Genomic DNA, 24,295 nt, shown 5'->3' with positions numbered 1-24,295 from the left:
GCCCGATTGTGCTCTCCCGTGGTCTGTACCAGCTCTGCGCTGGGTGTGTCGCGCTAACGCGCATGGGCGCGATATAGACATTTTTCTGCTGCTCTACCTGCATATCCCTTTGCCGTGCCTACACTGGACTCAAATTATGTACCGCTTTTAATACATGTTTCTGTGTTATAGGGGCTGATGGTCTGACACCGTGGTGGATTCCCTGGTGGTGGTTCCCGCGTTTTGGTTTGTGGTGCACTGTTTTGTTGTTTTGGCGTTTTCTTATTAGGTTACTGCCCCATTTGTTTTACCCCCACGGCTAAGCCTCAGCGCCCCTCCAACGGTCTTATTGAGTTTATTCATGTGTATGTGTATGTGTGTGTGAGTGGGTGTGCGTGGTGTTGAGTGGTAGCATTTCAGCTTTTAGATTAAATTGTTTAAAAATATTATTGTCTTGCTTAAAATGTGTTTTAGATTGTTAGCATTATCTATTTAAATAATAAACATGTTGTAATTTATGGAACCGTCTCTGTCTCATCAGTAATCCTTATCTGCGTGCCTTACTAATTTTCCCCAGTTTAAATTGGGGTGGCGTTGTTGGACAACTTACCATTCAAACAATATCAAAATACTCGTACTGCCACATATGCATCATTTTGAGGACATTATCTCATTAAAGATGATCTTTTATTTCATTTTTTTTTTTTTTCATTGTTACTTGCTATGGCAATGGTCCCAATTTCCTTTTTAAATGTAATGTTTAAATGTAATGTTTAAAGGCGTTTTTAAAGTAAAACAAAAACTAATAAACACAGACCACGTCAGAACAGCAGCGTCTCATTCAAGGTTTGTCAAATTTGGCCATTTTCAAATTAAGTCCAAATGGCAGAACTGTCCTTATTTTAATCATTATTTTCTTTTTTTTTAATCTTTTCTCATGTTAAATTTATTTCATTACTGACTTTAAGCTTTGTGAGTGATTATGACGTGAACATTATGAATCATGTGATAGTTTTGGGCCAATCCTCGACCTCCTGCTGAGCAGCCAGGGTTTTGTTCAGTTTGATCAAGACAAGTCTGATGACAAGTCTGATGACAAGTCTGATGACAAGTCTGATGACAAGTCTGATGACAAGTCTGATGACAAGTCTGATGACAAGTCTGATGACAAGTCTGATGACAAGTCTGATGACAAGTCTGATGACAAGTCTGATGACAAGTCTGATGACAAGTCTGATGACAAGTCTGATGACAAGTCTGATGACAAGTCTGATGACAAGTCTGATGACAAGTCTGATGACAAGTCTGATGACAAGTCTGATGACAAGTCTGATGACAAGTCTGATGACAAGTCTGATGACAAGTCTGATGACAAGTCTGATGACAAGTCTGATGACAAGTCTGGACACGAACACAAGTCAGTTATGAGAAACCGGAACTCGACGATGAACTATGAGTTAATCATTATAGGAAAAGTACACAAAAATGTCAGCTCATCAGATAAATGCATCAAGGATCCCATTGTTACTTCTCATTCTCCTATTCACATTATATTTGTCTGTTGTCATTTTTGTCCTTTCGTGACACATGAGAAAGACTCTTATTGTGAAATGTCTCTGTGTAAAACGTATGTAATTCACTCTAATGATCATTAAAGGTGAGACTTTTCTGGTGGAGGCTCCGGCTAATGTTATTACCACAAGGAATAATATCTTGTAACACTTATTTTGGTAAATTGTTTAAACTCTCAGATAGTGTTTAACTCTTTACATTATTATATATTGTTGTATGTTGCACCGTCAAAGCAAGTTCCTATAGTTTGTGAATTTTGTTCCCTCATGATAATAAAAACCTTTTCTGATTCTGTTTTATAACTCAGCACTACTTTCTGTCATTTTAATATTTAATTTAAAAAAAAAAACTTCACAAACTGCCACTTCACTGATGTAAAACTATGATAAAAATGTACCACAAGAAATATACCACAAAGCAAAAGTAATATACTCCATCAATCACATGTCTTGACGTTCACATTGAGCCTTCCAGGAGTGATGAGTTTGGGATAAATGCACACACAGCCTGGTACTCCTGTAAACGTTCTATTACATTCATTTTAATGGGGCAACTACAAAACTAATTGACCCAAAATCCACCTGATACTTTATTTGTGGCACAATTTGAAACAAAACATGAATTTAATTGTCAAACTGTTGCACTGTTTTATGTGTATTCATGTCCCCAATGACATTTTAAGAAATGTTTATTAAGGGTGTTAGCATGCATGCTAGTTGCTAATGGTAACAACCTATAAACACTTCTACCTGTGGTAATGAGTTCTGGTGTAACTCTCGTGTGGTTGGGTGGTTGATGTATAGAACCATTGTCTTTTAGATTTTACTTATACAAAACTCTGAAATGACCTTTTGGATCGTGAGCTTTATAGGCAAAATGTCTCTGTTAATGACATTTGGTTGTTGATAATCTTTCATTTGTAAATAGATAAAATGATCAGTCTGAATACATGTATTTCTTTGTCAGAAATGGTACACAAATGTCTAACACGTATTAACACTGCAGCAGGTGGTTTCACGTGGCAAACTGGGGACTGGGTTCATGTGTTTGCACAGACTTTATCAGATATTTCCATATTTCCATGTTTATGGCACCACCTTCTCCACTGATCAAAAGAGTTGCGGGGGAAAAAAACTAGAAAAAGAGAAAGAATATTTTTATTTATTTATTGATTATATATTATTAAAATACTATGACTCAAGTAGAACACACTATTCATTCATTCATTAATTCTTCACTTATCACTTCCCACATCTATTGATTTGAGATGATGGTTTCAGGTGGAAATGAGCTTCTAGTTTCCTCAGGTCACGAGTGAAGACGAGAAGACAAGAGCGCCATCGTGAGGCCATGTGACAAACTGCAGAGCTTGTTGCTGTCTGTATAAGTCATATCAAAGTATGATATTACGCTTGATTATGGATACAGAAATAAAATGTTGAAATAAAGAATTGTGTTGATTTTCGGTGAAAGGACGTGACTGAATTGATAACTTAATTTATCTAGTCATTTTTATTTATAGATTATATAGTTTAGTCATAAGTCTGTCTTTAACTAAACATTTTCGGCAGGATGTCACCATGGCCTTTTACCTCAAACCCTGAACACTTCAGAGCAGAAAGTACAGATACCTCCTCTCAGATGTTGTGAAGTAAAAGTAAAAAAGGGTTAATAATATAAAGGTATTGTACAGATACCTAAAAAGTGTATTTAAGTACAGTACTTTTACATCTGTACTTTGTTACTTTCCACACTGGTAATCTCTGATCTTTTTGTCAAGTAATTTCCCTAGTCAAAGTCTTGTTTTTTAAATCGGGACTCTGAGATTTGAGTTTCTAAGACTTGGGACTGAATTTGAGGTTCATATTATAGGACTTGGATTTGAACTCAGACTTGTGGACAACACACTTGACAGTTACAGTTCAAGTCTTTTATATCTAATTTTTTGGATATAGAATGGCTCTGAGCTCCGGGGGAAAAAAGAAAAACTCTGCTTAAATTGACTGAACTTGTGATTTGAACTCAATTTGAGATAACTCTGCTTGCATAGGTGAATTCTAACGTTTAATCATGTGGCACTCCGCATGAGTTCCAGTTAAAATTCTGATTTCTTTGGCGAAAATTATGAGTGTTTATTGTTAGAGATTAGATGAAGGGTACTTCTTTTATAACTGTTATTTGGCCATAAAACAGGGGTGTCCTAACTATATCCGTGGAACCAAAACCCCATACTAAATTTTGTTGGCTTTCAAAATCAGCCCAAATGACCAAAAGTAAAGAAATACACCATGATAAATGTTTATGTGCTATACCAGAATAATAATGATATACATATTTTCTTTTACAATCTTTTATCAATCTCCCTACACTAAAATGACCATGCCTTTAAACAAAAATGTGAATTCCCAGATGATGATGTCATGTTGGAAGCTTCTGATTGGTTAACTGACAACATTTGAACACACCTGTGGATATTTTTGAACACACACCTGAAACCCTCTGCTTCTTTGTGTAACAAAATGGGAAAGTCTAAAGAAATCAGCCAGGATATCAGAAATGAACTTGCACAAATCTGGTTCATCCATGTATCCTTGTATAAACACCATGGGAATGTCCATCATACCGCTCAGGAAGGAGACGGCTTTTGGGTCCCAGAGATGAGCGTGCTTTGGTCCGACGTGTGCGTTTGAACCCAAGAATGAAAGCAAAAGACCTGGTGAAGATGCTTGCTGGAGCTGGTAAAAGCTGTATCGACCTTTACCGACATGGGCTGAAAGGCTGCTGGGAAGAAGCCATTACTCAAAACAAAACACATGAAAGCCAGATTACAGTTTACAAATGCACACAAGGACAAAAACCTTCATTTTGGAAACAAATTCTGTGGTCTGATGAAACTAAAATTGAACCGTTTAGCCATAATGATCACCGTTACGTTTGTAGGAAAAAGGGGGATGCGCTCAGGCCTGAGAACACCATCCCAACAGTGAAACATGGCGGTGGAAGCATCACGTCGTGGGGTCGTTTTGCTGCAGGAGCGACTGGTGCACTTCACAAAATAGATGGCATCATGAAAATAGAACAATATGTGGATTTACTGAAGCAGCGTCTCAAGACATCTGCAAGAAAGTTGAAGCTTGGGTGCAAATGGGTCTTTCAAATGGACAATGACCCAAAGCACACTGCCAAACTGGTGACCGGGTGGCTTGAGGATGGCACGGTCAATGTTTTGGAATGGCCGTCACAAAGCCCTGATCACAATCCAATCGGAAATGTATGGGCAGAACTGAAAAGGCAAACCTGTCTCAATTACACCAGTTCTGTCAAGAAGAATGGGCCAAAATCGCTGCCAACTATTGTGCAAAGTTTGTGGATGGACATTTAAAACGTCCTACAGTTTAAAGGCAAGAAGTAGTAGTATAGCCAAATATTAATGATTTGTATGTAAACTTTGGCCCTGCGACAAGTTGGCCACTGTCCAGGATGTACCCCGCCTAAGGCCCGAAGTCACTGGGATAGGCTCCAGTCACCCGCGACCCCAAAAGGGAACAAGCCGTAGAAAATGGATGGATGGATGGATGTATGTAAACTTTTGACATTCAAGAAATGACAAAATTAAGAATAAAACATATCTTTAAAATTTATGTTTCTCACTAATCTGTCATTTTACAAAAATATATAATTTTGCTAATCCTAACGGACTTAAAACTGGGAAAGTTTATTCTGAATTTTATATCTGTCTTTTTATATAGAGTGTTAACTTCTGGTTTCAACTGTAAATATATAACATGATCTCCTGTTTTCTACTTATGACTTAGTTTGGTGGTATAGAACCTGTGGTAAAAATGTTTCATAGTTTTATATTTAAAGTTTCAAGAAATCTTGAACAAACAAAACTGAGATACATTATCCCTCTGAGAATTTACAGTTAACTGACTGAAAATTTTAGTTTAAACGGACATCCAACAAAATAAACGTGTTGTTTGGTGTTATTGTTTGCCAAATCATAAGTATTGTGTAATTTATGTTTTTTGGTTTTGTTTACAGTCTGGTTGCTAGGTAACTATTGTGGAATTACCTCCATAATTACCTATGTTATATTTGCTGCTCATGTCCAACCAGGAAGTACAATTACAAAAGTTACAAAATGGTATAACTGTTGGGTAAAATGTGTAGTCTAACCTGTCATACACACTTTGAACTTTGCATGAAGCACATTAAAAACCCTTTGAAGTTTTGTGGGGGGGAAAGCATTCAGAATGGAAGCAAATGTGAAGTGTATTGTGATGTGATTTCACAAACTGGGATTCTCTGTAAAATACAGATACATGTAAGTGATATCAGAGCCTGCTTTAAAGATGCTCATCACTGTCTTTTGTTTACTTACAAAAATATAGACCGTGTGTGTGTGTATGTGTGTGTGTGTGTGTGTGTGTGTGTGTGTGTGTATGTGTGTGTGTGTGTGTGTGTGTGTGTGAATACTTTGTGCAATTGGTCAAATAGACTTCTCCACATAGATATTACAATGAATAATATGTGTATTACAACATTAAAAGGACAATAATTTAAAGAGTGCAGAAAAGTCCAGATCAGTCCCTGCTGTGTATTTAGTAAAACTCTGGAGGAAGTGTCATGAGCACTGTTGCTGTAGCAACCAGTTTCCAGTTTCTGAAGTGGAATATAATGCAGATCAAGCCACTCCCACCCAAAGTTGTTTACGACTTCATTTCTACAAGACACAAAATGGTAAGTTAAATAATGTATCATAGTCTTATGCAAACACACCTTGTGTGCTAAATGTAAGGCTGTGTTTTATACATTTAATGATTTTAACCTAAATGCAGAGTTGTTTTATTGCATGTTTTTGAGTTCCTTCTTGTTGTTGAGCAAAGGTCAAAGTGTCAGATCATGTTCTTGTGTCAGGACTGACCACGTCTGCTGCTGGATTTGGTTTGGTTTGCAGTGGTTTGCATGACAAATGTTTGATTAGTCACTATATTATATGTATGAAGTCTGGTTTTAGGGGGAAACTCTTTTGTGACAAGTTTAAGTGAGAACAGTTTGTTTGCACTTTCACTTTCACCTTAAACTTTAGAAGAGACACTTTTAGATTGAACCAGTCAGAAATGGACAAAAACTTGGACATGCAAAAGCTTTTTTTCTAGTTAAAGGCTGTTTGTTTGTTTGTTTGTTTGTTTGTTTGTTTGTGTTGTGGCTGATATTTGCTCAAATCATTGATGACCTGTTTGAAAAGTCAAATGAAAGTGCGCAAACGCAAATAGTTACGCAACAGATTTATGTTTGTTGCTGGACGCAGGTGTAGTAACACCAGATGACCTGATGGTGGCATTGTCTTCAAACTAATGCAGAAGTATATGGGATTTGAACTTGAATCTAATAAATTATACTTCCATGAATTTGAACAGATTTCTTTGATTTGTTTATGTTGTAAATGTTACTTAGGTTTGTAAAACATCACATGTCCATCAAACTGTCATCAATATTTACCACAGCCTTTAAAAGAATAGGATAAATTAATTTGCTAAAACAAAATAAATAATGTTTGTACTGAAATTTGCCACTAGAGGTCACCATAATGTTTAACAGTGTTTGCTCTGGAAGTGTTTTCAAACGAGATAAACCTTGAAAGACCATGAATCTATTATGTTAAAGACACGTTTAGTTTCCGGGGATGTAGTAACTGTAGTAACAGGCTTCATGGGTTTAAGGCGGTGGTCCTGCTCTTTAGGATGAGGACTTCAGGTCAATTGGATTTCTGTCTCTACTTATCAAAGGGATGTATTTTTAACACTGGCACAATCATGACGTGGATAATTAAAATAAAGAATGAAGAAAGTAATAAATGGAAATTAATGGAAAGGTAACCCAGGAAGTAAAAGCAGGGAAGACAAGACTGAGGGAAATGGAAGGTAAAAAAAAGGGCAAAGCAATATTACGCTTAAAGGAATCATTTTAATAAAAAAAAATTGCCGATTTGAGAACTCAAGCGACTGTTAGTCCCTTTTGTAATAAATGTGCATGATCAAATCAAATCAAATCAATTTATTTTTGTAAGGCCCAAAATCACAACAACAGTTGCCTCTGAGGGCCACAGGGAGAAATGAATCAACAATGTCTGTGGTGGCGATGAAGTCAGACAATGTCTGTGGTGGCGATGAAGTCAGACAATGTCTGTGGTGGCGAGGGACGATGTCCCAGGGTCCTCTGTCCTTAGACTCTCCTTCTCAGCCAGGAAAAACTACAAGAAAAACCTCTTTGGGAAAAAAGCGTAGAAACCTGGAGGAGTTCCAGTGAAGGAGAGATCCGACTCTCACAGACGGACAGACGGACACAAGGAAACTGGAGCTGGACCCACTCTTCAGGCAGAAGAGGGACCGACTGAGTCGAGCTGGACCCACTCTTCAGGCAGAAGAGGGACCGACTGAGGCGAACTGGACCCACTCTTCAGGCAGATGAGGGACCGTCAGAAGCGAGCTGGACCCACTCTTCAGGCAGATGAGGGACCGACTGAGGCGAACTGGACCCACTCTTCAGGCAGATGAGGGACCGACTGAGGCGAACTGGACCCACTCTTCAGGCAGATGAGGGACCGACTGAGGCGGACACTCACCACACTCACTGCAGTACAACAGGAGGGTGGGGGTGCTTCCCACCAACAGCTCATATCCCACATTGACATGAGTCATGAACTACTTGGCTGTCCACGCCACGAGGAAATGAGACCACTATCATTCCTTTAAGCCCATGAAACTAGAAAATCTAGTCTTTTACACTTGAACCCCCCATGATGGCTGTCAGTTGCATTTACTGTTCATCAGACGTCACTTAAACTTCAAATTATTTATCTTTTCTGCTAATCAGCCACAGTCATTTCTCACGAGTCGATCTCATATTAATCCAGAATAGACTCATGTGACCACAGCTTTAACTTATTTCTCCTTTTGTAAAATGTCTGTAGGCCTTAACTTTTGTAAACTTTTGTAGTCTAACATAAAACAGCACAAATATGCAACCAAAAAAAGTTTACAGTAATTTTAGAACACACAGAACAGTACAGGACAGTACAGTAGACCGTCCCCCCCTCACAAAAAGAAATGGGCCATCATGCCTCCAGTTCCTGTCAGGCAGAGGGCCTCATCGACATCACAGGCAGTGTGCTCCCTGTCCAGGCAGTGTGCTCCCTGTCCAGGCAGTGTGCTCCCTGTCCAGGCAGTGTGCTCCCTGTCCAGGCCGTGTGCTCCCTGTCCAGGCAGTGTGCTCCCTGTCCAGGCAGTGTGCTCCCTGTCCAGGCCGTGTGCTCCCTGTCCAGGCCGTGTTGGAAGAATCACCTTGAGTGGCGCATGAAGCCCTGACAGGCCTCCACACTGACGTCACCACAAGCCTCCTCCATGGCCTGGAGCAGTGGGACCAGGCCCTGTGGGTTCCGTTCATAGACCTTCCACCTCCATGCTGAAAATAATTCCTCTTTTGGAGATTTTACGTGTGTTCAACGACTGAACATTGTGTGTAGTGTTTTGAATATTTGTGTGTTATAGGTTGATTGTTATAGGCAAGGTGATTTGTAATTGACATCAGAGTGTAAAGAAGGAAAGTCAGAGTCTAATGCAGATAAGGGAGTGTGAAGTAGTGCCAACTTGGGGCGAGCGATTGGTACATGAAGTGAAGGTTGTGCAAATTGTGCCAAATCTTTGCTTTTTGGGTGTTAGCAACTGTGAAAAACTGTAAAGTGTCAGATCATGTTCTTGTGTCAGACTGACACAGCTTTAAGGCAGAGGCATTTTCAGTTTCGATTGTGTCAGAGGCATTTTCAGTTTCGATTGTGTGTTTTTTGTGGGAGTGAAAAGTGTCATTTATGAACTATCACTGTCTCCAATTCAAATCCTCAGAACTTATTACTTATTGAAATCAACAATCAAAATAAAATCCAACTTTCATGGTCTTCAAAATGTATAAATCTATAACAGGAAGCTTAAACGCATAAATAAAACTGCACATACTACGTCGTTACTATAAACTTAACTGCATGTGTGTGAAAGTCTGGACTTTAGTCGGTGTCAAAACTGTTTTATATGAAAAGCATTTTAGGCATTTTAATAACTATGAGAGAATTAGAAATACACAAGGCACTGCATTATAAACGACTCTGTAAATGTGGAGCTGGAATTCCCCAGACTCAGACTCTGAAGATCTCAGCACAAAGTGTAAGTCTAGTCCACTAAGTACACAAGTGACACAGACCTGCACACACAATCTCAACAGAGCAAATGATGCTTCATTATCCACAGCCAGAGTTTACATTGCAATAGAAATACATAAACCGTGTGTAATCACTGGATCAATTACAACAACTAGCGCTGCAGCTAACGATCATTCTGCTAATCCATGAGTTATTGAGTTTGATGATCCTGATGGAGTTTATTTATGGACAAAAGAGCAACAAATACACTTAATGTACACATTTTCTGCATCACGTTAATGCAATTGAGGCTCAATTTGAGTCTAAACGTCTTTTCATCGGCTCATGGCATGTTTTAGCATGTGCACAGACCAGTTAATGGTTATTTGATGACTAAATTAATTGACATTTTTTTAAATAATCAATTAGTTGCGATTTGACCGATTAACTTGTTGAAACTTGTTAAAAGTCAAAGGGAAATGATTTATCCAGTGCAATCTTACTTTATTTCAAGAGCACATTTCACCAACACAAGCTCAAGTCAAATAGAAAATACATCATTAAATTAACTCTATGAATGGGGGATAAAGTCTTGTGTTCTCTTCGACGTGCTGCAGACTTTTAGACTAACTGTAGGTGTGGCATGTTACTTTGGCTGATGGACGTGCATTAAAACAGTCAAGACAAGAGAGAGAAAAGCTCCAGGTCACGAGAACATCAAACTGAGCTGAGTCTAGATAAAAGCCTGCGATGATACAAACTAGATTAATTTATCTTGTGATGTCAAGGCATTAGATAACCTGTCTGACATAAAGGCTGCAGCGCTGCACTGCCCTGTACATGTGTCATCATCAAATGTCATCATCACTGAACCAACGAGTAGAAAATCAAGATGTGACTAACTCATGTGAACTACCACAATAACATCAGGTTACAAACAGGACGTAAAGGATTGTAGTTATGATTTATTGAGATAAAATGACTAAAACAATATCAAGATCAGTGAAGGGTGAGAGAGAAAAAGGAGAGGAAGGAGAGGAGGAATGAGACTTGCTTGAAAGGCGGAGTTTGTGAGAGTGACGAAACAAAAGGGAAAACGGGACAACACGCCTCACACTTCACTCTGAGGTGAACATGCTTCCACCACAGCTACTGCTACTATCAGCTCTGTGTAAGTACTTTTGAACTATTCCTGTGTTTTTATAACTTTACTGATCCTGTCACATTCATCGCTCTCTGTGTCGAGGCTCAATCTGCCAATGAATCATTTGGAAACTGTTCAACTCAATGTATTTATATAACGCCCGAAATCAGTACAGCAGTGATGAGCGACGATGAAGTTGAGAAGCAGATTAAAGAACATGACAGGAGCATTTACCATTGATTTACTATTTCCTAAAAGTCGATATTCATTTTATAAGAAGGGTCAGCTGTGATCCGACCTGCTCGTCCCAGAGTCCTGGAGACGTACAGGTCCATTTGTGTAAAATGCTGTTCAGGTCAAGAGGAAGTTGGTCCTGACTGTATTAAAGTATTTGTACTCACTTTGTAAATGTCTCAGACTGTAAACAAATAAAGGCTCATAACGGCCATTTTGTGTCTTCACTACTGTTATAATCCATGTTCACAAAATCAGGGACTGTAGGCCAAGTAATTCATTTCATTTGTAGGATTCTATAAAGTGTATTATTGTTGTCGACTTTATTGACTAAAGGTCCAGGATCTTAAAGAGAATCTTGGCTGTAGTGACTTGTGTTTGTAGCATTAGAATGTGTGTGTGCTTTACTGCAAAAATGCATTTATTAAATGGTACATCTTTCCCTCTATTTATCTGTCAACAAAAACAACAACAACCAGATATTTGGATTGAGCTGAAATATTGTCCTCTTCCTCTCTCAGTTCTCCTGTGTGAAGCAGAAGAACCCAAACCTCTGCAGGTGAAGGCTGGAGACAGAGTGACACTGGACAGTCCAGTCTCCTCTCAGTGTGAGCCCCGTCATGTCGAGTCACCTTTGACCTCTGGCTCTGAGGCGAGACACCACTGGACTGAAGGAATCTGTTGTGTCTTATTTCTCTGTGTTTGCCTTGGACTAACATTTAAAGGTGATTAAATTCAGGCTCCAATAAATGTTTTTTATAAATACATCTTGATGGACGCACAGGGCACAAGGTCAACTGTAACTTTATAACACGACTAACAAATGTGTGGTTTCTTTCAGCTCATTATGAGAAGAAGAAGAAGAAGAAGAAGAAGACAAAACTTCCTCTGGACTGTGCCTAAAAACACTGGCCACATGACATTGTTTGAAACCTGTTTTCCCATGTTCCACGCCTGGAGGAATGAAGGATTCAACATAAATCCTGTCGAGGACATTATTGTTGGAAATCAGAATGTTTTAAAACTTGGTTGAGTGCATTGTCTCTTGTAGTCACATGTAACATAGATATGTAAATAGACTGTTAGAGGTATTTAAAGTGCACGACAGGTCAGACTTTTCACTAAAACGTAGACAACATGGTTGTATTTAAGATTTTACTAAACATTTTGCCTATTTTTCTCCAAGTTGAACAATTTTGTTTGAACATGCTGCTGCTGCTGCTGCTGCTGCTGCTGCTGCTGCTGCTGCTGCTGCTGCTGCTGCTGCTGCTGCTGCTGCTGCTGCTGCTGCTGCTGCTGCTGCAGTTAGAAATGTGCTAAACGTCTTAAATGATGTTTTAACAACTGTAAATATAATTTATTAAATGAACTTGGCTGATTTGAGCACTTTCCTGGGTTTTATGACTTGTTTTGTGTCATTACTGCACATGAGCCGTACATGAGCCATGAGTTATTAACTCCTGTTATTAACTTGTTATTATCTCCTGTTATTGTGGCTCGTTCCAAGAGATGAATTCTTGGGTAAAGCACATATTTGTCTTTATACTGGGGTTTAGTCAACAACATGTTTTTTTCTATTCTATTGGGATACAGATATTTATGTTTGTGTTCATATTCTAACATTAAGTTATTTCTTCTGCTGGTCGGGCTCGTGTCTGTTACAAATATAATCTTCCCCTGGGGATGAAGAAAAGAAATTCTGATCAGATTTTTGTCAAGTGGTGGGTCTGCCCTGTGCAAATGAGAGCGTTCATAATAACGACACACTTTTGTTCAGAAACTGTCTGAGAAAATATGGAGTCCTGGTATTTTCTGTAATAATGTGTGAGAACATCAAGACTTTGTCACTGATGCAGACGAGATAACTGCACCTGCACACGGCCCTGTCACAGTAACACTTTATGCCCCTGTCACAGTAACACTTTATGCCCCTGTCACAGTAACACTTCATGCCCCTGTCACAGTAACACTTTATGCCCCTGTCACAGTAACACTTTATGCCCCTGTCACAGTAACACTTTATGCCCCTGTCACAGTAACACTTTATGCCCCTGTCACAGTAACACTTTATGCCCCTGTCACAGTAACACTTTACGCCCCTGTCACAGTAACACTTTACGTCCCTGTCACAGTAACACTTTATGCCCCTGTCACAGTAACACTTTATGCCCCTGTCACAGTAACACTTTATGCCCCTGTCACAGTAACACTTTATGCCCCTGTCACAGTAACACTTTATGCCCCTGTCACAGTAACACTTTATGCCCCTGTCACAGTAACACTTTATGCCCCTGTCACAGTAACACTTCATGCCCCTGTCACAGTAACACTTTATGCCCCTGTCACAGTAACACTTTATGTCCCTGTCACAGTAACACTTTATGTCCCTGTCACAGTAACACTTTATGTCCCTGTCACAGTAACACTTTATGCCCCTGTCACAGTAACACTTTATGCCCCTGTCACAGTAACACTTTATGCCCCTGTCACAGTAACACTTTATGCCCCTGTCACAGTAACACTTCATGCCCCTGTCACAGTAACACTTCATGCCCCTGTCACAGTAACACTTTATGCCCCTGTCACAGTAACACTTTATGCCCCTGTCACAGTAACACTTTATGCCCCTGTCACAGTAACACTTTATGTCCCTGTCACAGTAACACTTTATGCCCCTGTCACAGTAACACTTTATGTCCCTGTCACAGTAACACTTTATGCCCCTGTCACAGTAACACTTTATGTCCCTGTCACAGTAACACTTTATGCCCCTGTCACAGTAACACTTTATGCCCCTGTCACAGTAACACTTTATGCCCCTGTCACAGTAACACTTTATGCCCCTGTCACAGTAACACTTCATGCCCCTGTCACAGTAACACTTTATGCCCCTGTCACAGTAACACTTTATGTCCCTGTCACAGTAACACTTTATGCCCCTGTCACAGTAACACTTTATGTCCCTGTCACAGTAACACTTTATGCCCCTGTCACAGTAACACTTTATGCCCCTGTCACAGTAACACTTCATGCCCCTGTCACAGTAACACTTTATGCCCCTGTCACAGTAACACTTTATGCCCCTGTCACAGTAACACTTTATGTCCCTGTCACAGTAACACTTTATGCCCCTGTCACAGTAACACTTCATGCCCCTGTCACAGTAACACTTTATGCCCCTGTCACAGTAACACTTTATGCCCCTGTCACAGTAACACTTTATGTCCCTGTCACAGTAACCCTCAGGCAGGATCACCCCAGCCACGCCTTTTCTAAACGTAAAGTACAAAGTATTGGTTAAAACAAAAGACAAACAGCAGAATGAAGTTATATAAGTCACAGAAGTTCTTGTTTGGCCCCACAGCTCAAATTGTATCTTTCCTGAGATGTTTTACTTGTTTTGAGTCATAACTGTCATAACTGTACCTGAACTGACTCGACAACTAGAACACAGAAGATCAAACTGTATTTACTGCAAAATAAATAATTAAGAGGAAAAAAGAAGCAAAGAAACGTGCACGCTACAATTTATTGGGCCCCAGAAAAGTGAAAGTTGCACTCTCACATGAGCAGGTCAAAGGCTCTGGTGGTTCCTGTCCAGTCGTCCTCACATAACCTCTTCAGGAAATGCAGTCTGACTCATTCGTCTTACAATACTACAATGTGATGTTGTATCCATAGTAACATGTGTTCGACTCTGTGGCAATACTGTTTTTTTGCTGTTTTGACTTTCGTTTCTCACCTCAGACATCTGTTTCACGCTTTACACTGTAAATGTTGGCTAAGGGGAAAATAAGAATAAGTTGTTATGGCTGGATCACTGAGCATCCTGAGCCTTCTGCTGGCAGTTTAAATGGGGCTAAAACATTGGCTGCAGCTTCAAAGTTAAAAGGATTGCAGCCTATTAATTAAGCATAAATAAATCGAAACGACAAATAGGATATATTTTTACAATGTATTTTTAAAATACAACGTTTATGGTAAAATGAGAATTTAACTAATAGATACTTCGCTTGTTATTTAAAAAAAAATATGTATGACTAAAAAATGAAGAGCCCAAACGAGCTGTTTGTTAAACTGTCAACAAACTGACCGAGATATGAGTTGTATTTATCATAATTCCCACAGCACATGAAGGCACCATGTTTGAAGCTCTGTGGTAATGAGCACAAGAGCATTAATTGTATTTAAAATGTGTTTCCGAAACTTGAAAATCCCTGTGTTATGGACATTATTTACCACACAGCTGCTTAGCCTCCATCATGCCTTTTAACTCTTATATTTGTATTTTCTTAAACCTCTAACTCAAAACTGATTTTGACATTGTGACATCTTCAGGAACAGCAAAGGTACTGCATAGAACCCTCAAGCTGCAGGCCACTAGAAGACCCAAGCTTGAAGGGGGATAATAGACTCCACCCGCGGAGGGTGTGTATATATCTGTGTGTGTATATGTATGTATGTATGTATGTATGTATGAAGGTATGTATGTATGTATGTATGTATGTATGTATGTATGAAGGTATGTATGTATGTATGTATGTATGTATGTATGTATGTATGTATGTATGTATGTATGTATGTATGTATGTATGTATGTATGTATGAAGGTATGTATGTATGTATGTATGTATGTATGTATGTATGTATGAAGGTATGTATGTATGTATGTATGTATGTATGTATGAAGGTATGTATGTATGTATGTATGTATGTATGAAGGTATGTATGTATGTATGTATGTATGTATGTATGTATGTATGTGTATATATATCTTCTGTCTGTGGAAACGTGATTTTGAGTCGAAATCAGACTTTGGAGGACGAAATGTTGTGTTAATGGAGCAGATTAAAAGTCTGTAGTTTATGTTGATGAAATTACTAAAAACAATTTTTCCTTCCTCATAGAATTAAATAAAAATGTCTAATTTGATATAAGTTAACTAGAATCGACAAGCCACAGAACAAACATAACCAAGTGATCAGTTTGAGCCATGAACAGAGAGAATCACGAGTCCATGAATGTCTTTGGGCCAGAACCCTGCACTTTTATACTTTTATACTTTTATACTTTCTACTGCAGTGACATTAGAAAGTATCAGTATTCAGAGGTGCAAGTCACAAGAAAGTCGAGTCATAACTCTTCAAGTACGTCATGTTTTTAGTACTAGACTCTCTAAAGTCTTTGTGTTCAGCGCCGCACAGAGACACTTATACAAGACAATAAACAAGACAATCCACGTGTCCACAGCCTGGAAAATCCAACAGGAACAAACTAACAAACAAACAAACAAACATTGAGACATATTTTAAAAGGAAAAATGTATTTCAAAATGGAAATAATTTATCTTTTAATAAATCACTTTTTACTGCAGAAATGTGTCCCTGGCTGTTCCTCGTTGTGGGAACCTAAATAGTATTTTGATTTTAGTCGGCCAAATCTGCCAAATCTTTGCCCTAAACCCATGTGTCACATCAGATGCCACAAACACTCATCATTTTCATGACTTTGTCGTTGTTGCTTCTTTATGAATCAAGTCCAACGTATGTTTTCAGTGTCAAAACATTTATAATTCAGCAAAATAAAGAGATAGATTTAGTCTTGACAAATATATCATATTTTGCAGCTAAAGTAAATGTTTAAGGTCTTAAGTGGTGTTTCCACTTGTTTAGTTTATTGTTTCAGAGGAACTAAAGTACAAACATGTCAGATCAGAGTTGATGATTAAAAAGGCCTAATGTTTTGGTTCTTGTCACATTTCCTTCACTTTCCTTCATGTGATCTAATGTGAAGTCTGTGATACTCAGGGTGATTTAGGGGCTTTGCCCGGACATGATCCTTAAGATGTTTGCCCTCGCCAGTCGTCTCGTATTTCACATCTAATGATGTTTGGAAATGTCCACTGACCGGTTTGGCTTTTGGGAAACTGCTATTATCAATTCAACACAACAGGATTGTGTCCTGTGCATAGCTGTTCTGACCAAATGTAGAAAATAGATATATTTTAGAAAGTGTTTTCTGTCTGTAAACAGCAGGAGAAGCCGGACATGAAACCAAAGAAAGTAAAGAGAAAGTATGTGAGATACGATCACTTCAGGGGCAATGGTCACACCTAAGTTAGACCACTGAAAATAAATAGCGTTGCCCTTTCCTAAATATAAAATGTTTTCATCTGTAGTAAAATTCATCACTCTAAAATCTTACATTACACAAACAAACAAACAAACAAACAAACACTCAAGAGACAAAAGGCTAGAATCCAGCAGGGGCAGCAGGAGTTTAATGCTGTTTCCTTATCATTGTCAACATTTGTGTTCAGGTCAGAGCTTGTTTTAGCTTCTAAACGCTCAGTTTAGGGCTTCGTTGTGGCGCTTGTCGTTAAGATCAGGACCGGGTCGTTAGATTGTAGGTCAAGACCAGGATGAGGGTTTGTGTTATGGATTAGCAAAGTAAAAAAAAATGATCATGATTATTTTGGTGATCAATTTGATTCATCCATTAGTTTGTTTGGATCTCAAAACGCTCGGGATTTTTTACCAGATTTGACAAAGCTACGGCTAAAGAGACATCTTCATTGTTAAGTAAATAGTCTTTTTCTTTTTTCAGGAAACTCACTCTTTTGGGGTCATTTCTGCTCCGTCTGAGCCATAAAACCTCTTCTTTCAGCACATGACATGTTTTGGAGTCTGTTTGTAGTTCAGATCAACTAATCAATAGATTTGTTACTACTAATAAACAAAGACTGTACATCCATCCTGCAGCGCTGATGATGGGCGATACCACTGTTTTCTTATTTGATCCGATACCGAGTAATATTACGGCAAATATTACATTATTGAGCCGTTAGTAATGAGTTTTGTCATAAAAGGCATTGAAACTCCTCGACTATGAACACGCTCACGTTGGCCATCATTATTTTATTTCCACCTCTGCTTGAACTGACATGAATAGTAAATAAAGGTGCAGAAAACCAAAAATATTAAAAAATGTATAACAAAAATAAACAAAATGAGCTGATGCTTGAACAGAGAGTAGCGAGGTCAACAGGGGACAGTGATAACGGCACAAACCACTTATATCACAGACACTTTGGGTAAAAGTATTTGTCTGCTGTTTGTGCGAGTGGAAAAGTACTCAGATGATGAGTTGAAATACAATATTCAGAACACAATGAGACTAAACATCTAACCTCATAAACTGAGCTGATCCACCATCTGATATATTAAACACAGAGAGAAAGCTATCGCCCTCTTACAGTCAAATAAACCATTCTGGGATGAACTGTGAACAACTGAATACATCTTTATAGAGATTCTGCCTTGACTTTTACTTTATTTCAAATCCCTAAATCTCATTTTCAGTGAAATTAGCTCCAGAAGAATGATCAAAACCAAACACAAGCAGAACTAGTGTCAATCAGACCTCACACTCCAGAGTCAAGCAGAAACTACAGCCTCAGCTTCACAAAGAGTCCAGCCAGTTTGATCTGGGGCTCATTTTAGTCAGGCCTTCTAGAGAAAAGAGGAGCTGACATTAAGATTTAGAGCCCAATGTTTCTGAAGTCGAATCAAACCAATGTCCTGCTTTGACCTCCTTTAAGTCGCACTCTGGACGTCATGTTGTCACGTCATTGCTCTGGTCTGCCTGTGCACACATTCTGCCTGTGCACACATTCTGCCTGTGCACACATTCTGCCTGTGCACACATTCAGCCTCTGCACACATTCTGCCTCTGCACACATTCTGCCTCTGCACACATTCAGCCTGTGCACACATTCTGCCTCTGCACACATTCAGCCTCTGCACACATTCTGCCTCTGCACACATTCTGCCTCTGCACACATTCTGCCTGTGCACACATTCTGCCTGTGCACACATTCTGCCTGTGCACACATTCAGCCTCTGCACACATTCAGCCTCTGCACACATTCTGCCTGTGCACACATTCAGCCTCTGCACACATTCTGCCTCTGCACACATTCTGCCTGTGCACACATTCTGCCTGTGCACACATTCTGCCTGTGCACACATTCTGCCTGTGCACACATTCTGCCTCTGCACACATTCTGCCTCTGCACACATTCTGCCTCTGCACACATTCTGCCTGTGCACACATTCTGCCTGTGCACACATTCTGCCTCTGCACACATTCTGCCTGTGCACACATTCTGCCTCTGCACACATTCTGCCTGTGCACACATTCTGCCTGTGCACACATTCTGCCTCTGCACACATTTTGCCTGTGCACACATTTTGCCTGTGCACACATTCTGCCTGTGCACACATTCTGCCTCTGCACACATTCTGCCTGTGCACACATTCTGCCTCTGCACACATTCTGCCTCTGCACACATTCTGCCTCTGCACACATTCTGCCTGTGCACACATTCTGCCTGTGCACACATTCTGCCTGTGCACACATTCTGCCTGTGCACACAAGAAGCTGTTCACGTAGATCCTTTTGTGCACAAACTGTCAGAGCAAACGTGTCTGAAAAGTCATGTGATTTCCTGTAAATATCAGTGGCCCCTGCACTTGACTAAATGTGTACATAAAAACCGGATCATTTTCATGAGTCAGCAGATATCTGTGCCCCTGCATGAGCCCATGAGTCATCAAATATGCATAAACTCATTATAATTTAACAATACTTTTTTAAAATAGGAGAGTTAAGAGCCAAAGCTGTGTATTCATTAAATAAACTATAGTAGTATTTTATTGTATTGTTTGTGTTGTGACAATATTGTTAAGATAAAAAGCAAGTTTGAAACCTGTTGTGTTTTTGTTATTCTTATTCAAACTTAATTAAAAGTTGACTGTGCCACATTAGAGCCCACACGTTAGAGCTCGGCCTGTGATGCTCCACAGTGCAGCATTACATGTGTCACAGAGGCATTCATTCTTCAGGACTAAAATCAGCTGTAATGATATAAGTTTATACTTTGGAACATTCCAGGTGAAGCAATTAACATCTCCATGGAAACAAGCAGGTAGTGGACCCCCCACATGAAAGGTGACGGACTGGCCCTTTAAAAGAGGCTTAAGTCTGTCTGACGATACATCAGACTGTGCCTCCTGTTTGAAAATATTCTTTCTATTCCTTCTGTTTTCTGTTGTTGTTGTTGTTGTTGTTGTTGTTGTTGTTGTTTGTAGCACTGCTGTTTTAAAGTGCTCTGAATAATGTTAGATTTGAAGAAACTGTGTGTGACCAAACCATAAGTTACATAAAAGTACAAAGAGCTCAAGCTGAAACTGTTACTTTGCTGTGAATCACTTTTTACTTGTGCTAATCGGCCGTTGCTATTTAGTGCTAATTCTTTCCCTTTCAAAATAGACTCAAAAACACTCATGAGTCTATTTTGGACTCATAATAATCCAAAATAGACTCATGTGGAAACAGCTTTAAGGCAGAGACCATTTTCAGTTTTGATTTTATGTTTTTGTGGGTGTGAAATGTGTGATATTTGAACTATCACTGTCTCCAATTCACATTCTCAGAACTGATTTGACACGTCCAACACACATGAAGTACAGCGAATAAAAGTAACAACGTAGAAGAAAGACTCTTGTCAGCGTGTACAAAAATACAAAATAAATCCAACTTTTGAACAGTGGAAAGTCCTAAAAACGACGCCTACAACAAGAAGCTAAAAACTATAAATATTTTGTGCTAGTTTTTGTCTCATATGAGCTAAAAAAACAACCTGAAACATCATAAATCATTTAAAACATTTGTGTGTTCTAAAAAAACACCTTAGTTTAGTAATAGTTTAATCGTAATTTAACAATAGCTGTTTGAAGGTCTAGAGTTCAGTTTGAACTGATCAGTAAATATGAAAGGCTCATTGCATTTTAGTCATAAATAAACCTGTGAGAAGATTTGGAAACAAAGAGAGTGAGACACATTTACATTTGAAACAGTTTCGCTCTGAAGATGGAACAACATAAACCAAACAAACTAACACTTCAAACTTCAATCTCAACAAAGCAAATAGTGTCATTTGATGATCCTTTTGTAAATAGAACTAACTGTGTGTGACCTCATTTACAACAACGACACAAACGTCAGCCTCGTTTAAAAGCCAAAAGGAAAAGAGTCGACTCAGAACTGAGCAGACGAGTTCTGAGGGACGATCCCCAAGTGCAATCCTGAAATCCAGAGCTCCCACATTTCCAGCATCTTTTACAAACACGTACTTGTAATATTAAGTATGTACATGATTCATGATTCACTTGAAGAGGAACTAGGATTTACATCATGTCTAGTATTGTGGTTAGAACGTGAGCATAATGTGTCTTTGTCCTGAAAACAAAGTGCTCATCCTGTGAAAACACACATTGTTTATCATCTCTGAATCCCTTTAATTCCTTTAGACAAAGGCTTTATCACTGTCACTGGCACTAATCCTTTAGACAGTTAGAAACCCGAGGCCAGTTGTGTAGAAATGTAGCGTTTCATTTGACCTGTGACCTGTGGAGTTTGTGGGCGGAGCCAAAGTGGAGCTCACACTTGACTCTGACTGTCCTGGAGGAGACATGCTTCCACCACAGCTCATCTCACTGCTACTGTCAGCTTTAAGTAAGAACATTTGAACTTTTTATAACTTTACTGATCTTGTCACATTCATCGCTCTGTGTCATGACTTTATTCATTTATTTATTCCTCTGTCATGCTTCACATTTACCGTTGCTTATCTCTTAAAGGTTTATTGCTGTGGAATGTAAAATAGTTTCATATAAAAGGCTTTTTCAAGTGGAAGTTGGTACTTACTGCACAAAAGTATTTTATTTCATAAAACTTTGTCTTTGTAAATATGTCTTCAAAGTGACTCAAACAAATAATTAGCTTATCTTTTTAGATAAAGTTGCTTGGATTGCGTTCATTGTTTCATTGTATGTGTGTGTTTTACTGTTAAATAAATTAAACTGAGCATTTTCTTATTATTCATCTTTTAACAAACACATGAGACTAAAACACACTAAACTAAATATTGTCCTTCTTGTCTTCCAGCGCTCGTGGGTTTGTCCCGAGCAGCAGAAGAACCCAAACCTCTGCAGGTGAAGGCTGGAGACAGAGTGACACTGGACAGTCCAGTCTCCTCTCAGTGTGAGCCCCGTCATGTCGTGTGGGACGTAAACACACAGACCCTGGTGCTGTTTGACCAGGGACAGGATCGACGTGAGCCTCCAGACAGTTATAAAGGCCGTCTGAGTCACATGACTGGATCTCTGAAGATCTCTGACCTCAGAGCTGGAGACTCTGGACTCTACACTGGACAAATCACCTGTGGAGACGGGTTTATGCACCAGGTCCAGTTCAATGTGACTGTTGTGGGTGAGCTCAGACATTTGTCCTTTAATAATGAATCTGTTCTGTTCGTTCTGGTCATTCATGTCTTTGATGTGACAGACGCAGCTCCAGTGATACATCCAGAGTCACCTTTGACCTCTGGCTCTGAGGCGAGACACCACTGGACTGAAGGAATCTGTGGCTTCTTTTTCCTCTGTGTTTCCATTGGATTATTACTCATAGGTGAGAATTCATCTCAAGTGGATTCAGCTCAGGCTCAAATCAGCTTTTACCTTCACAAGTGGAGGAAAGAGAAGTAAAAATAGAGTTGTACTCAATTACAGGCAAAAGTATAAAAAATGTACTGTAGTATTAGTTAGTTACATTTAATCACAATTTCAGATCAATATTTCATACACAATATGAAAAAATGAAATAGTTTCAAACCACAATTTGCATGTCCTTTGAGCTCCCGCTGCAGTGTAGTGAGTTTGTAGGTTTAGAAAGACAAGTACATGTTTATAAAGTACAATTACCCTGATTACAGTAACAGTAGTATTTCTCTTCCACCCTTGATTACCACGACATCCGTCAGAACAAACTGGAGCTTAATCAACACACAGGCTTTTATTATTCATTATGAACTACCATTTTATAAGTGACAACATTGTGCTTTCAGCTCATTGTGAGAAGAAGAAGCCGGGACCTGAAGTCACAGACATGTATCTCTCAGCTCACTGACTCTGTCCCTGCTGCGAGTCAAACTCCTGAACAAACTCACACTTCTCCTGATGCAGTAACAGTCCTGAACGTTTAAGAAGGAGTACAATCCTCCTTTTGAAACTGACACGTTTAAAAAACATCAGCCACAACATCACTGCTGCTTCAAAAACATTTATATTGTGTGTTTTTAATGTTTCTGTAAATGATTTGATTGTATTTATACACAATGTTTGTCCATGAAGGTTCTAAATGTTCATTCAATTCATATTTATTTCATTGACTCGAATCACAAGTCTGTTTTACTTTTGTTCTATTTGCAAAGACATCTGGGTAAATATGTGTGGGAATGGAAAATAGGGCACCCCCCAAAATTGATTTTATTTCATGTTATAATTTATTTAATATAATTTTTGTTGTTAGAAAGACAGACTGTGTTCAAGTCGCTCAGATTTGCATTGGTGTAGTTCCTATGCCACACCACAAGGGGAGCTCTATCATCTGTGTATGTACTTTGATGAGGCAATAGTGTGACAGTTCAGGCCGAAGTTGTCTTTAAGATTATGATGTTGAAGCCTGGTTGTTGTAACTTTGTGCTATGCTAACAGCAGTATGCTAATATGCTAATAGAAACAAGGGTGATTCACCAGGAGAGAACAAAATTACACTTTTGTTAAATCTAAAAACGTTCTAAAAGAGCAAACACACATTTCTGTCACAGATTTATTTATGTGTTTTGTATTATGTTATAATTTCATATTATTTTTGGCTATGATGCATTGTTACAAAGTAGAACTGTTTCCTGTAGCAAAACAGAGCGTGACATGGACATTGAAAGATGTTTGTCTTTGTTACAGAAATAAATATGAATGAAACTGCACTTCGAGCCTCATAATTCAAGTGTGCAACATATGTATTTTTCTGAAGTGTCTTAATGTTGGTGCAGAACATATCATTTTGTGTTTTCCAGTCTCATTCTCTGTGGCAGATTTACTTTGCTCCAGGGTTTTCAAACTTCAGCTCCAGAGATGATTTTTCTCCCTGAAATAATCAGATTCATTCAGTTTTGTGTCTTGAACAAGTCCAGGGTTCAGACGTTTGAAGCGGGACAAACACCTGAGACACTCAGGACATGGAGGGCGTGGCTGTCTTTCCTGAGCTCA

The 24,295-nt window shown here is 39.0% G+C and overlaps 1 protein-coding gene across 1 annotated transcript; it reads left to right on the top strand.

Moving 5' to 3' along the window:
* The first annotated feature begins 6,246 nt into the window (after positions 1 to 6,246).
* On the top strand, positions 6,247 to 23,981 carry LOC140377594 (uncharacterized). The gene is made up of 4 exons (XM_072463054.1): positions 6,247 to 6,294; positions 22,134 to 22,457; positions 22,533 to 22,655; positions 23,092 to 23,981. Exons 2-4 carry the CDS (start codon positions 22,340 to 22,342, stop codon positions 23,151 to 23,153), a joined length of 303 nt encoding a protein of 100 aa, XP_072319155.1. The 5' UTR covers positions 6,247 to 6,294; positions 22,134 to 22,339; the 3' UTR covers positions 23,154 to 23,981.
* The last annotated feature ends 314 nt before the right edge of the window (positions 23,982 to 24,295 follow it).

Source organism: Eucyclogobius newberryi, unplaced genomic scaffold (genome assembly GCF_026437365.1).
Source record: "Eucyclogobius newberryi isolate DKJ021-1_F unplaced genomic scaffold, fEucNew1.0.hap1 SCAF_4, whole genome shotgun sequence".
NCBI classification, from domain to species: Eukaryota; Metazoa; Chordata; class Actinopteri; order Gobiiformes; family Gobiidae; genus Eucyclogobius; species Eucyclogobius newberryi.
The sequence above is the reverse complement of the archived record's forward strand: the minus strand, read 5'-3'. Positions and strand labels throughout refer to the sequence as shown.